Source organism: Bubalus bubalis, chromosome 14 (genome assembly GCF_019923935.1).
Source record: "Bubalus bubalis isolate 160015118507 breed Murrah chromosome 14, NDDB_SH_1, whole genome shotgun sequence".
In the NCBI taxonomy this organism is placed as follows: domain Eukaryota; kingdom Metazoa; phylum Chordata; class Mammalia; order Artiodactyla; family Bovidae; genus Bubalus; species Bubalus bubalis.
In genome coordinates, this window is record NC_059170.1 from 23,656,142 (window position 1) to 23,670,246 (window position 14,105).

At 52.4% G+C, this 14,105-nt stretch overlaps 1 protein-coding gene across 2 annotated transcripts; it reads right to left on the minus strand.

The window, feature by feature from the left end:
- Positions 1–11,823, minus strand: TMEM74B (transmembrane protein 74B). Of its 2 annotated transcripts, XM_025263723.3 has the most exons (3): positions 11,695–11,823; positions 7,114–7,856; positions 1–2,612 (listed from the first exon to the last, which is right to left on the minus strand). In XM_025263723.3, exon 2 carries the CDS (start codon positions 7,813–7,815, stop codon positions 7,114–7,116), a length of 702 nt encoding a protein of 233 aa, XP_025119508.2. In that variant the 5' UTR covers positions 7,816–7,856; positions 11,695–11,823; the 3' UTR covers positions 1–2,612. The 2 variants fall into 2 exon arrangements, with proteins under 2 accessions (XP_025119508.2, XP_025119507.2); XM_025263722.3 differs by lacking the exons at positions 1–2,612; positions 11,695–11,823 and adding an exon at positions 11,446–11,603 and having other exon boundaries at positions 6,958–7,856.
- Positions 11,824–14,105: the final 2,282 nt, after the last annotated feature.

Here is a 14,105-nt window from a genome sequence, read left to right on the forward strand (position 1 = left end):
TTTAGGCTTCTTGATGTCTGATATAAATTCACATGAGAACCCTAAGAAGAGAGGGGGCCTGAGCCATGGGGCCCCTGGGCAAGTCCCACCTCTCCCCTTGGTTTACCCCAGTAGTAAAATGGGGATAAAGGTGGACTTGATCCTCCAAGGATCCTCAAAGATCCCGCTGACCTATGAGATTCCATGATTTAAATAGGACATGGGCCTGTCCAAGTTTAGTGCTGCCCCAACTGTCCCCTCTTATCCCCCCAAGAGCTTCCCACTTGGCATCTAAACCACAAGCCTCAGTGGCAGCCTACAGCCCAGATGTGCAAACATGCCCTGACCAGCCTGCATACTATTATAGTTGAGTCTGCTATTTACTAGTTGTGTGACCTTGGGAAAGTCACTTTGCCTGCCTGTGCCTCAGCTTACTCATCTGTAAAAGGGAATTAATGATAGCACCCACTCTCCAAGATGGTTGTGAGGTTTAAATGAACTAGCAGATGCAAAGACTTAGAAGAGTGCCTGGCACAGAAGGAACACCGTATTTCATTTAAAATTTGATCATCTAAAGTGTATAATACATAACGGGTTCACTGAAATGTAGAAACATGAAGTGTTTTGTTTTATCCAACTAACCTCTGTCAGAGCCCCCTTTCTCATCTTAGCATCTAGGATCCAACCAAAAACTGAATGGTCATTTTGATTTTCAAACTCAGTCCAGTCCAATTTAAACTTATATCCAGTTCCAAGAGGTGTCTCCTCTGACCTCTTTTGAACACTCGCTGCTCCTCTGTGGTAGGGTGGGAGGAGGGAGAAAAATGAAGAGTCTCTTCACTAGCCATGGTGATGGGGTCGGGGGTGGGGAGTACTCTTACTCTAATTCATACTGGGGTTTTGCTTTTTGATGCTGGAGTCTTTTGTAGACAACATGCAAAACTGGGGGGTGCTGTTGAGAACTTTACCCAGGACTCTCAGTAGTGAGGGTCTCTCTCAGTCCATAAGAGGTTCTCAGCCCATCTGCTCCTTGAGGTAATATACTGGGCTGCATAGCCACCTGCACCATCCCACAGCTCCAGCCTCCCCTCACCTGCCTACATCAACTCTTGGAGCCCTGGAACACTAGGGTTCTCCACCTACCTTCAAGAGCCTCAGAACACTGGGAGGGATTGCAGGACTGCCCTTCTTCCTCCCTGAGTCCCACCACCCTTCAAGCCAGTGTGGGCTGTTCCCATGGGCCTCCCACATCAGAAATTCTCCAGGTCAGAAGCAGGCCTCATCTCCATGTTCACACTAATTCTGAGCCCCAGAATATACTTGTCAAGACCACTCAAGAATACTGTCCTTACTTCTTTCATCTGTTTGGTGCTGTACCTCAAAACCTAGCACAGAATGGTACGTAAGTCCTTTGTGAAAGAATGAAGGATCTTAGATGAGAAACACTCAAGTGGTCTGCAGGCACTGTATTTCAGTGAGCCTCCAACTGGGAGACAGTCTAGACTGCTTCTTGAGGGTGCCCCCATCTCTCTGAGTGACTTGGTAAGCCCTGGGCCAGGGAGGGGGTGGATGACTGACTCCAGCAGGTGGCATCTCACTGGACACTCCTTTGTCCTCAGTTCTGGCCTGTCAGAATTCTCAGGCAGTGGGATAATCCTTTTTACCCATGCAAATGTCCAGATGTCCAGCTGCTCTTGAAAAATCAGGAGCTCTGACAACCCTGAGCCCATCCACAGGGCAACAGCCAATCAGCTGAAACAGACACTCCTTTAATCCTGCCACTGCTGTAGATTGCCACCTGCTTCATTAGTGACTGTCACCTGCCAAACTCTATGGGCATTGGCATTTGGGCCCCTGCTTTCATCTTTGATAGAGGAGGGAAGACACTCGCAAGAGGAGAGTCAGATGGCTGGCAGGTGAGTCAGCAATAGTAGTAACACACCTGTGGGTGTAACCCCCAGGAGTGGCTGTAGTGAAAGGAGGTGTAAACACAGAAGAATAAAAAAAAAAAAGAGGAAGATAGGGAGAGATGGGATGAAATGAAGAACCAGGAAAGGGAGAGAGATGGCCTTTCCTGAGTACCCTTTACCCTAAGTCATTATTGGCTCAGATGTCTGCCACCCAGGAAGAGGTTGGCATGGCAGGCACCTTCTTCCCCTGTCCTCCCTGCTCCCCTGGGGCCAGCTTTCCTGCCAGAAGATCCTTCCACTCACTAACCTTCCCCAGACCCAGGAGATTAAGTTGACTTGATCTCAACTTAATCAGATCCCTCCTCTGTGCCAACACTCTCCACCCCTGGCCAGACATACACAGCTCCCTGTGCACTGTCCTGTTTCTCCAGACAATCTGTGACCAGCTCAAGGGCAGGGCCCACGTGTGCCCATAGGACCTCCCCCAGGGAAGAATACAGATTAGGTGTGAATGAACAAGCAAATGAACAAACATTATTGAGTGAATTACAAAGTGCCAGGCTCTATGCTCAGTGCTTTATGGGTATCTCATTTACTGCTTACCATGCCTTATGGGGAAGGTGCTTCCATTTAACAGAAGAGGAAACTGTGGCTCAGGGGTATTAGGCATCGGCTCAGCATCCAGGCAGGCTTCCCCGGTGGCTCAGCAGTAAAAGAATCCACCTGCAATGCAGGAGACATGGTTCGAGCCCTGGGTCAGGAAGATCTCCTGGAGCAGGAAATGGAAACCCACTCCAGTATTCTTGCCTGGCTACAGATCATCGGGTCACCAAGAGGTGGACAAGGCTGAGCGACTGAGCACACATGCACACAAGCATCCAGGCACTCGGACTCCAGAGCCAGTGCCCTTATACTTTACGTGATGGATGGTCCTCAGTGAACTCCCTCCATAAGGGCTTCTCCCCCCAGTCTCTCTAAGACTGGAGTAGGGAGAAAGCTCAGAAGTGCTTGGTCCCCTGGGAGAAGGAAGGCAGTAATCCTGCTACCCTCTGTACCATACATATCTCTTGGGCCTGCCCATCTGCTCCAGGACAACCCAACCCAGGAAGAGGGTTGATCTGGGGGAGAGGGTGTTGGGACCAAAGAAAAGAGGATACAGCAAGACCAACATTGCTACTGTCTTTAGCCAGGCTCTGGCCACTGGGGCACAGGTTCTCTTCCAAGGAGAGGGGGTTGGTTGGAAGCCTCGAGACTAAATCCTACCCAAATTCCACTATGTTTCTCCCTGAAGACACCCAACACCTGACCAGTAAATGCTAACATACCTCCACTGACAAGGAGCTCCCTACCATTCCAACCCAGGCAAGATCTCAACATGCTTCTCCTTCCCTTAGCTGAAACTCATCTCCTCAGGGATATCAGGAGGAGCCCAGTCTTTTGGAAGAAACCAACAGACCCAACCTGAGGGCATCTCCTTGACTCTGTCAGTGCTAGTGATGCTCCCCTTTCCTCCAAGACAGATCCTTTAGACAGAACCTGCCTCCTGTGGCTTCATAATGCCTCCTTTGCTTTCCCTCCTCTTGCCCCTCCAAAACTCTCTAAACTCAGCACCACTGTCTTAACTTTAGAAAGCCCTCTTATGTGTTTCCTGATCCCCTCAGTCCCCAGAGAAGGTGGAGATTGGTTGGGAATGTTTCCAGTCTCTCTCTGGAGCACCAGAGAGGTGGGAGGATTCACTCAAAGGCCCACAGGGAAGGGTTGCCTTCCAGGCAGAAGGAGCAGCAAGTGCAAAGGCCCTGAGGTGGGCATGTGCCTGCAGGGAGTGAGCCTAGCTGCAATGGAGTGAGCAGAGGCTAGGATGGGACAGAAAGTCAGAGCAGCACAGGGGCCAGACTGTGTAGCGTTTTCATAGGCCACCATGAGGGATAGACCTGAAGCCTATGAAATTTAGGGAGTCATCCTTTTTGGAAAAATGAGAATTATAAATAAGTGTGATTTAGGGCCTTGGAAGGAGTTTGCACAAGTGAGAGGCCTTGTCAATGCACCCTTGACTGGTGAGAATGGTAGCTTCTGCCGAGAGTAAGAGGAGCCGTATGACAGTTTGGAGCAGGAGCAACCTGACCTAACTAACCTTTGAATAGGACCCTCAAAGTAGATCAAACCAGTCAATCCTAAAGGAAATCAACCCTGAATATTCACTGGAAGGACTGACGCTGAAGCTGAAGTTCCAATACTCTGGCCACCTGATGCAAAGAGCCAAGTCAATGGAAAAGACCCTGATGCTAGGAAAGATTGAAGGCAGGAGGACAGGGGATGACAGAGGATGAGATGGTTGGATGGCATCACCGACTCAACAGACATGAGTCTGAGCAAACTCCAGGAGATGGGGAAGGACAGGGAAGCCTGGAGTACTGCAGTCCATGGGGTCGCAAAAAGTCAGACACAACTGAGAGATTGAACAAAAAGGATCCTCCTGGGTGCAGAGTGGAACAAGAGCTGAGGTGGAGGGTGGGCAGGAGAGGAATTAGGACTCAAATGAGCAACCTGGACTGGGCAGTTGTGACTGAGGAGTCAGATTCCACAGATGGAACCAATGAGATCTGCTGATCGGTAGGGTGGGAGGTGAGAGAAGAAAGTCAGAAGGGTTGACTCTGAAGTTTTAGGCCTAATCCAGTCATCTCCAACCAGGGTGAGGAAGGAGAGTGATCATGGAGACAACCTCATACACTCAGGCCTGCAGCTTATCTCTGATTTTTCCCAGCCTCCCTCTCTCTGAAAGGAGGCTGAGGATGAACTTTCATTCCTCCCACTTCACAAAGACAATACTCAGGATACTTAGAAACAATACCTTGCTCAAGGTCACACAGCCAGGAAATGGCAGACCCTGATGCCCAGGTTTTACTGACTCCAAAATCAGTATCTGTTCTCATATACCAGGAAAAGCAAGGTTTGGGGACCCTAGTAGCTTCTCAAGTAGGAGATGCAGTTCCTACAGGTGGGCACCTTCCAGCCACCATAGGGTCCCCTGGGGCCACTTCACAGCTACACCCAAAAAAAACCTCCAAAGAGAGTTCTCAGCATCCTACGTCCTGCTCCCTCCTGACCGTGTTTTTGATCTACTGGCTGGGCCATCTCAGCTGCAATCTTGGGGAAATGTTTTTGGCATCACCTAAGTTTTCTTAACTCATCGACAAAGAAATGACTGCCTCCATCCATTTTACACATTTTTCTCAAGAGTACATTAGGATGCAAAGCAGGCTTCTCTGGTTTAGAGAAAACCTGAGGTTCCTGGAATTTAACCTTCTAACAGATTCACCCTCTAAACACAATTCACGGCATTAAACTGATAGGAATTGATGGTCCTGGATGCATCCACTCAACAGGTTTAGTCTCCAAAAGAGTCCCCCACTGTCACAATAATCTATTTAGCTTGGATTGATATTTTTTTATTATCATTATAGATTTGAAAGGCCTGAGCCCATCATTTGGGATGTTCAGTTCTTCTACCTAGAGTGGCTCCTGTCACTTCGTGCATCCACTCCTCACTTGGAGCTTTGACTTGTGAATCTTTCACTATCTCGAGGCTTTGTCCTTTTCAAACTACACCTCTTCAACAGCAGAAACAGAATCTGACAGGCCAAGATGCATAGCCTTTGTCCTCTCTAGCCCTCCCTCAGCCCCCTGCTCCTGGAAAATCCTGCCAGCAGAAGCAGATATTTGATCCATCATAGAAGCGATAATGTTACACCGTCCAGATGTTCAACTCACCGGACTGAGGGCTCAGGTTACAGATAGTCAGGGCTGCTCTAGCCTCATGCCCACCCCACTCTCCCACCCCCAAGAATCAGGATCAGTGGCCCACATTGCCAACTGAGACGGAGTACACAGAACCTGCAGGGGTTTGGGGGCTCACTGAAATGACCCCATTAGAGTCTTCAAACCAGTGACCTAGAAGGCATATATTCTCAAAGCCCTCTAGAGCCTTTCAGAATGGATAATGCCCTCCCCCAGTCCTCAAACACCTTTATCTCCTTACCCACTAGGACCCACTTCCTTTCCTTGTCAGTAGTTTAAAGAGAGTCTGGATGGAGCCTAGAAAACACTTGACTAAGAGAAACAGAACAAACGGTGATCAATGTGGCCAGAATTTCCAGGCCACCAGAATGTGTGCCTGATTTCTTCCCCAAATAAATTGGGGCTGCACTTTACTGCTTAGGGGGGTTGGGAAAGGAAGGTTACAAATTCAACATTAAAAAAAAAGTTTCTTTCCTGTTCCCAGAATAAGGTTATGCCTAAGAGACATACTACTGGGGAAGGGGCGGTCATGAAGGCCCACACTGTGTCCACAGAAATATAGCAAAGCCCTCACCCTTTCTTATTTGAAAGACCCCCTGCCCCTTGTCCAGGGAGTTAGTGAAAACTGCGCACATGACTGTAAAACTTGTGCTAGTCACTGCAGGTAATTCGATCCCAAGACCAAAACCAGGCTGTCACAAACTGTATTTAGCCCAGCCTAACCTGAGGACTTAAGGGCTCCTTTAGCAGGACTGTGGGAGATGCTGGCTGTGTAAGTGGTGGCAACGCTGGTCAGAAAATGGCATGGAGAATGGTCAGCACCTGCTGACACTCTCCTCCCCTGAAGGACTGGCCACATGCAGATACCGGGCTCCTGTTCCATACGGGAATTCCTAGGGCAGAACTGGAAGGGCCACCCGTCTCACACCACAGTCAGGGGGACTGAGGCCTGGAGAGGAGAGGTCATCCCAGGGATGACTTCTCCCCTCATCATGAAGCCACCTCCCACCTTCAATGGTCAGGGCTGCAAGGGGTCCTTCCAAGGTCACCCAACACCCATAGGTGGCTGATGAGGACAGCAGAGATCCCGGAATTCCCCAAGGCACGGGGAACAGGATGGGCAGCCTTTCAAACAGCTCTCAATCCACAGAAATGCCAAGAAACCTCATCCTCCAAGGGCAGCGGTTTCCAGACTTTTGTATATTTAGCAGCAGAAGCCATCCTTCAAACAAAACCTTATGCAAAACCTCAAGCTACAAAACAGATGGAGGGGCCGCTCTCCTAAGCGAAGCCTGGACCAGGCCCCAAGCTCCCCTTCCTGCACCCACGACTCCTTCCACAGGGCCCTCGGTGGAGCTCGGTCCAAAACCCCAGCCTTGGGGGCCTGGTCACTCCGAAGCTGAAGCAGCCAGAAAGAGTGGGCTCTTACTTAAGACCCCTGGAGAGCATGGCTGGTCTCTGAGACCTGGACAACTTCGTTCTCCACCAGGGCCTGGCCCCCGTCCCCATGGAGCTGTCTCATGCGCAGGTTGATAGAGCCGTAGGTCTTCCTGGAGCCCCTGCCTGGGACGAAGGTGGGCCGGCGGTACAGTTCGCCCTTGCACAGGGAGACCATCAGCAGCACGGACAAGAGCATGCCGCCCACCGTGAGCAGCCCCAAGCCTGCGATGATGCATTTGTCCAGGTGCGAGCCCAGGCGTGCATAGTACATCTCCAGCCGTTCCATCTCCCGTGCCGACACCGTGTCCGGGTTGACGCGAGCCTCGCGGGGGATGGCGTACGCAGTCACCACCAGGAGTATCCCGCTCACCAGGAAAACCAGAGCAGAGACGAAGCCATAATCCACAGGGCGGCTCACGGGCTCCAGGCCTGGCCCCTCTTCTGAATGCAGGGATGCGTCGTCTCTCTGGGGTCGGGGCCGTGAGGGGCCAAGGCCCCCAGGAGGGCTGGGGGAGCGGCCTAGTCTGGTATCCCCAGGGTCCTGGAAATGGGTCTCATGCTCCTCTGAAGAGAAGCAGGCATTCTCCACACCCTCCCTGGGTGGGGCTGCTGGACCCAGAGATGCAGGTCTCCTTGGGGCCTGGGGACCATTGCTCAGTGTCTTCAGTTCCAGACCAGGGGGAGATGCCATTGGGAAGGCGGACCCCAGCTCATCCCTTGGCCCCTTGGTAGCTAGAAGAGAAAACAGAAAAGTGGAATTTAGCAAACCTCTACTACTGACAGCCTGCTGGCGCCAGACATCACACAAGGCCTGCTACTAGGCATGTGGGTTTTGGGCAATGCCTGTGTCCTCTCTGGGCCTCAGCTTCCCTATTTATTGAATGACAGCAATAGTACTACTTCCTACTTAAAAGGGCTGATGTGAGGATTGAGATCATCCACATAAAGTCCTCAGAATAGTAAATTCTCAGTAAGTGCTGCCAATGAGCTATTATTATGATGGAGGGAATTTAAATAGGGTAGATAGCAGGTTCTAATCCCAGCATCACCACTTGAGCTTGGGCAAGTGCAGTGATCTTTCCAGACTCAATTTTATGATCTGCTAAGTGGGAATAAGCATAATGCTTCCCTCATAGGGTTGATTTGAGGATTTTGTTTCATAAAATAAGGTATGTAAGGCCCACCAATTCAATTAATGGACACTGTTGTGATGAAATGAGGGTATCTGGGGGCAGGGGAAGGGGAGATGAAGGTGGTTGTAAGAACAAAGAGGAGAAAGTTAGGGTAGCTTCTAGGAGTTAGTAGCATTTGAGCCAAATCTCAGAGGATAAGTGGGAAATCCCCCAGCAGCAAGACAGGACAAGGGCATTTTGGAGAGGAAGAGGGGTTGCCTTGGAGGTCAGCTGGGACTAGCTTTCTAAATTCTCTGAAAACCAAGCCAAAGAGCCAGGAAGGCAAGGTGTTGGGGCTGGGAGGGTTAATATCCCCCTGGGTTTTGGAAAGCTCTCTCTGGCTGCTGCATGGAGGACAGTCAGGATGGGAAGGAGGACAGTGGAGGCCAGGGGTCCAGAGAGGAACCCAGTATAGTCAGGGGAAGCATAGAGGCTGAGAGGGCAAAGAGGAAGGAAGAGCATATTTGAGAGCCATGACTGAGGTCAAGGCCAAATGCCTTTATATAAATAGAAGATGGGAGGACCTGGATGAGGGTGACAGAAAGGCAGCTGGGAAAGGACAGGGAAGGGGGGGCTCTCTGCTCAAAGAACAGACACCCCACCCAAGTACCTGAGCGCCTGCCCACACAGACAGACAGCACATGCACCTAAGGATACCAGCTTACAGCCCATGGGCCATATTTGGCTCATAGGAGTTTTGCTTTTTCATGTTTCTGGTCTGTTTTTTTTTTTTTTTTTTTTTTGGTGAAGCAGTTGCCAATATATAAAAAGCAAAAGATTCTACACTTTAAACCTTAGATGCCTGGCTTCTCTTGCAAAATGGATGAACCTGATGCCCCTAGCCCCCTTTCCCTCACAGCCACACAGCGGGAGCTGATAATGAAGTCTCCCTCAAGCAGCTCTGGTGAGCCCCCAGCAGGCCCCCCTGGCATGTAGAACTCCTGACCACCATGTCCCCAGGCACACCCACACCCTGTGGGTACAGACATCCCAGACCCAAGTCCGCACACAGCACAGAGACCCCCAGATGCAGAGTACCTTACATGCCCAAGGGTGTCTACACACACATACACAGGATTCTAGACCTTTCTCTGCTTCCCTGTGCCTGAGTTTATTCTCCAAAGCTCCCTGCTTCAATGTGTGTGTATGTGGGAAAGAGAGAGGATATGAGCAAATGAACAGAGTGAAAATGATTGAAATGAATGAATGAATGAAATTCAAAGAGCCTCTACGGGAAGGCACGTTTTTCAATCTTTCTGATCTTCCATCCAACATGGACTTGCATCAGACACCTCCTCTTAGCACACACAGGGCCTTTCATCTGAGTACAAAGCCTGTTTCCACTTACAACCCATCTCGATCACCACATCCCTTCTGCCTGAATTCCAATTTTAAAAATGTTTACTGAGCACCTACACTCTCTAGTGGGCCCTGGTGTGGACACTTCTCTCGGGAGTATCTTGCATAACCCTCACGAGCCCCATGAGCAGGTGTTACTATCTCCGTTTTACAAAATGTAGCCAAGATCCCATGGCATATATGTGGGGGTCAGGAGCTGAACACACATTCCCCAAGAACTGTTATCACCTAAAAGCCTAAAAACCCACACACTCGCATGCCAGTGGCATCATCTGGCCGTCCTTCCCTGGTCTTCTAGGCCACACTTGTAGACTCTCTACTTTATGCCACTGTTGAACAGCAACCATGAGCAGCTTGAGGTCAGGGATACGTTTGGGTCCACAGCCCCCTGCACAAGGCTTGGAACACAGCCAATCCTCAGGAATGGTTTCACAACCTGCTCAGGCAGACAATCCTTCCCACACAACAGGATGGGGAGTCCTATTCCCGGACAGGCTCTGGCCAAACTGCTCCCACTTTCCAGTAAACCAAGAGGAGAGGTGTGTTCATTGGCTTTTCTTTTTTTTTTACCTTTGGCACCAAATGCATTTTCCTGAGTGCCAAGCCAGTAACAGGGACTGGCAGTGACCACTCCTGCCCAGTTGGTGTCCAGAAGTGGTCCCCCACCCAGGTCTTCAGCATCTTCTCTAGAACTCAGCCCCTGGAAGGGCCCAGGAACCCTCTTCCCAGACCAGCACATTGATGCCTCCATATCCCAGAAGAAACCCAGGATACTCAGATTCTTGGAGCAGGGCTCTTTCACCTGGCAGGAAGCCAAAACTTTTTCCTTAGGCTGCCAGCAGAGTTAGGAAGAGGGTGGAGGAAAAGAAGATTCCTTCTTACACAGAGTTGCTATGTCTCTGACACACAGGTTCAGATATACCTAGGAGTTACAAGGGCATGCCCAATTGCTCAAAACATAAGCAGAAACAGACAAGCTGACAATGATGCTGGTTGTCCACTGCTCACACCCCACAGCTGTACCAGTTACACTCCAATGTCATTTGCAGTCCAACAGGACCTGAAAGGTACACCTTGGTCCCACACTCAGACCCCCAGGGGCCTTTTCCATATGCAGCATCCACAGACACTGGAACCCACACAATACAACCAGAGATCCATACACCACATTGGTATCCACGCCCCAAGAAAGGACAGAGCTGGTCGCACACATACGCACGCCCCAAGAAATGAGAGAGTTGGTCACACACACACACACACACAGAGTTTACTACTCTCAGGACTGCTAAGATCCACCAAGATCCGCCCAAGTCCAGCACCTCGCGCAGTGGCGTGCACTAACACGCGGGGAAAACAGACGCACAGCGGGCGTGGGTAAGCTTCACAAAACCCAGTCTACAGACACACGCACGAGTTGTACACAAAGCCTCGGGCGCTCAGATACGTCCACGCTGTGATACCCAAAGTTCCAAGCAGAAAGCTCCAGCACCCCGGCTGCCCGCTGCACCCACGCGCCCGCCACCCCGCAGCTCACACCCCCCTGCTCCTGCCCTTGACCACAAACGCTGTTGGGCCGGGCCAGGCCGGACCGGGCCGAGCGGCGCCGGGAGCCAGGCGGCCAGGCGGCCCAGGGAGGCCGGGATCTGCGAGGACCCGCGTGCGCCCAGGTTCCCTCGCCGCGTGTCCTTCGGCCCGGCCGCGAGGTCAGGCTAGCTCTCCTCGGCCGCCCCTCTCCGCCTCGGGTCTTCGGCCTCCCGTTGCCCGCAGCAGTTCCCTCTTGGCGTGCCTACCTGTGCCTAGCCTTCCTCCTCACCTCCCCACCTCCCCACGCGGGAGGCGAGGGCGCCGAGCCGCCTCCGGGCAACGGGGAGGACGCGTCGTCCCCGGGCGCCCGCCCGCCTTCTTCCAGCAGCCGGTGTTGGTGCTGCGGCGCAGCCCAGGGGGAGAGCGGGCCCGGCCTCCGCCTCCTCTTCTCCTCCTCGGCTCCCGCCCCCTTCCCAGCCGGGCCCGGCCCGGAGCCGCGGCCGAGGCGCACGTACCTGCTCGCGCCGCGCGGGGCCGTACGGCGGCGGCTGGGACCGCCAGGGAGGCTCCGGGGAGGGAGGCACGGGGAAGGGGCGGGAGCCGGGGATCGCCGAGCGCCGCGGCTCGAGCTCCGCCCGCGGCCGGCGAGGGCGCCGGGAGTCAGCTCCGGGAGGCACTGAGAGGCGGGTAACAGACTGGGGCGAGGCTGGGGGGACGCGGCTCCATCCTTCTCCGCTTCCCCTTGGGGCAGGTCTGGTTCCCCAGCACCTGGGTACCCAGAACCGAAGCCTCCAGCCGGCCCGGGCTCAGGGGCGGGGCGCGGGGTGGGTGCTGAAGAAGACCCCTCCCTCGGCCGCTGGCCTCGCCCCTCGTCTGAGGAGCCCCTACTGCTCCGGGTCCCCACGCTTACTCCGCTTCTCAGCCCCTCCCACACACGCAACCCGCTGGAGGGACTCGGGGTCCTCTCCGAGGTCCTTAGGGCGGGATGCTCTTCTCCGGCGCGTGCGGCTCCGTGACTCGAGGGCGCCACCTGAAGGCGGAAAGAAAGCCTCTGATGAACCAACCCCTTTAGTGCCCCCTCCCCTGGGAAGCCCACCGGAAAACCCCACAGGCTCCCTCGCCCCATGGGCCCTTCCAGCTGTGTTTTCTTGGCCTGCATTATTGTCCTTATCTCTGGGAGCTGTGGTTTTCACTGAGTGTCAGCCTCCTTCCTCAGACTGGCAGGTCCTGGAGGCCAGGGCCCCACACCGACGCTCCCAGAGCCCCACACCGACGCTCCCAGAGCCCAGCGTGGCAGTGGGTGGACAGGTGGGTGGACAGGTGGGGTGGGACACATTTCACCGTTTCTTTCCTTCTGGGGCTCAGACTAAGGTGAATTAAATTTCACTTCACTTCAATTAAGTGAAATGCCTAGTGCACTAAAGTTAAGGAGACACTCCCTCTTTGGGAGCCCAGGCCAAGCCCAGAGAGGAGCTGGAGCTGAAGATCACCAGCTTACTGGAAGTCTCTGTGAGCAGCTCACTCTGGTGGCCTCAAGGTGGAATCCTCCCACCTCTCTGAGCCTCAGTGTTCGCCTCTGCCAATGGGATCATGAAAATGCAGACTCCAGGAGCTTTGGAGTGGTCCGCAGAGGCAAACCGTCCGGAAGTAGAGGCACGGTCCTGAGTCCTCAGCCGCGTCATGTTAGAGCCGGACCTGTCCTGTTCCAAAGGCCTATGCCATCCTTGATGAGTAGGACAGCAGAGGCGGCCCCAGAAGCCAGGTGCCCAGGCCTTTGAGGCTAGGGTGATGGAGACCTGGGCAGGACTTCCAGTGCTGGGAGGAGTGGGAGGGTTTCAGGCCCTTCCTGCCTTCCAGAGGCCTGGCCTATTGTTGTTGTTGTTTAGTTGCTCAGTCAAATCCGACTGTTTGCGACCCCAAGGACGGTAGCTTTGGGATTTTCCAGGCAAGAATACCTGAGTGGTTGCTATTCCCTTCTCCAGGGGATCTTCCTGACCCAGGGATTGAACCTGGGTCTCCTGCATTGCAGGCAGATTCTTTACCATCTGAGCCACCAGAAAAGGCCGTTTGTTGGGAGACTTCAGAAGAGAGCTGTCTGTGGCACCAGACTCCCAAGGGAATCCCAGCTCCACCACCTTTGTGTGAGGGGGCCCCTCTTGGAGCTATTTCCTCATCTGTGTAATGGACTCAGTAAGGGTAATGGGATTAGATGAAATGTTCCCTATAAAACATCCCACCATGTCCGACTCAATGGACATGAATTTGAGCAAGCTCCGGAAGTTGGTGATGGACAGGGAAGCCTGGTGTGCTGCAGTCCATGGGGTCGCAAAGAATCAAGCATGACTCAGCGACTGAAGTAAACTGAACTGAAGGGTAATGGGACCAGAAGAAGTACTCCCTATAAAGTTCTCACAGTTCTCTTCCTCAGCCTTTGCCTTTGCTGTTCCTTCTGCCTGGGACACTCTTCTTCCTGAGACTCCCCCAGAATGTGCCCTCATATCCTTCACATCTTTGCTCAAATGTCACCTTCTCAGAGACACCTTCCCATGGCATCTTTTTAAGACTAGCAGTACCCCAGCACCCTTTACACCTTAATTCTGAATTTTTCTCCACAGCATTTATCAGCTTCTGACATTTGCTTATTTCTTTCTTTATTTTCATCACCACTAAAATATAAATGTTAGGAGGCAGAGACTTTGCCTTATTCCCTCTTGCTGTATCCTCAGATGCTAGAAAAGGAGCCAACACAAAGGGGGCTTTTGATAAATGTTTAACGAATAAAGAATGTAGAAAATGAGCATTTATTGAGCTCCTATTATGTACTGATTAGTCAAGACGACTCCATCCCCATCCTACCTTCTAGAAGTTCGTATTCTAGTGGGAGGAAAGGATAAGCAAAGGTAACATTGCCACAAAGCAAAGGTAC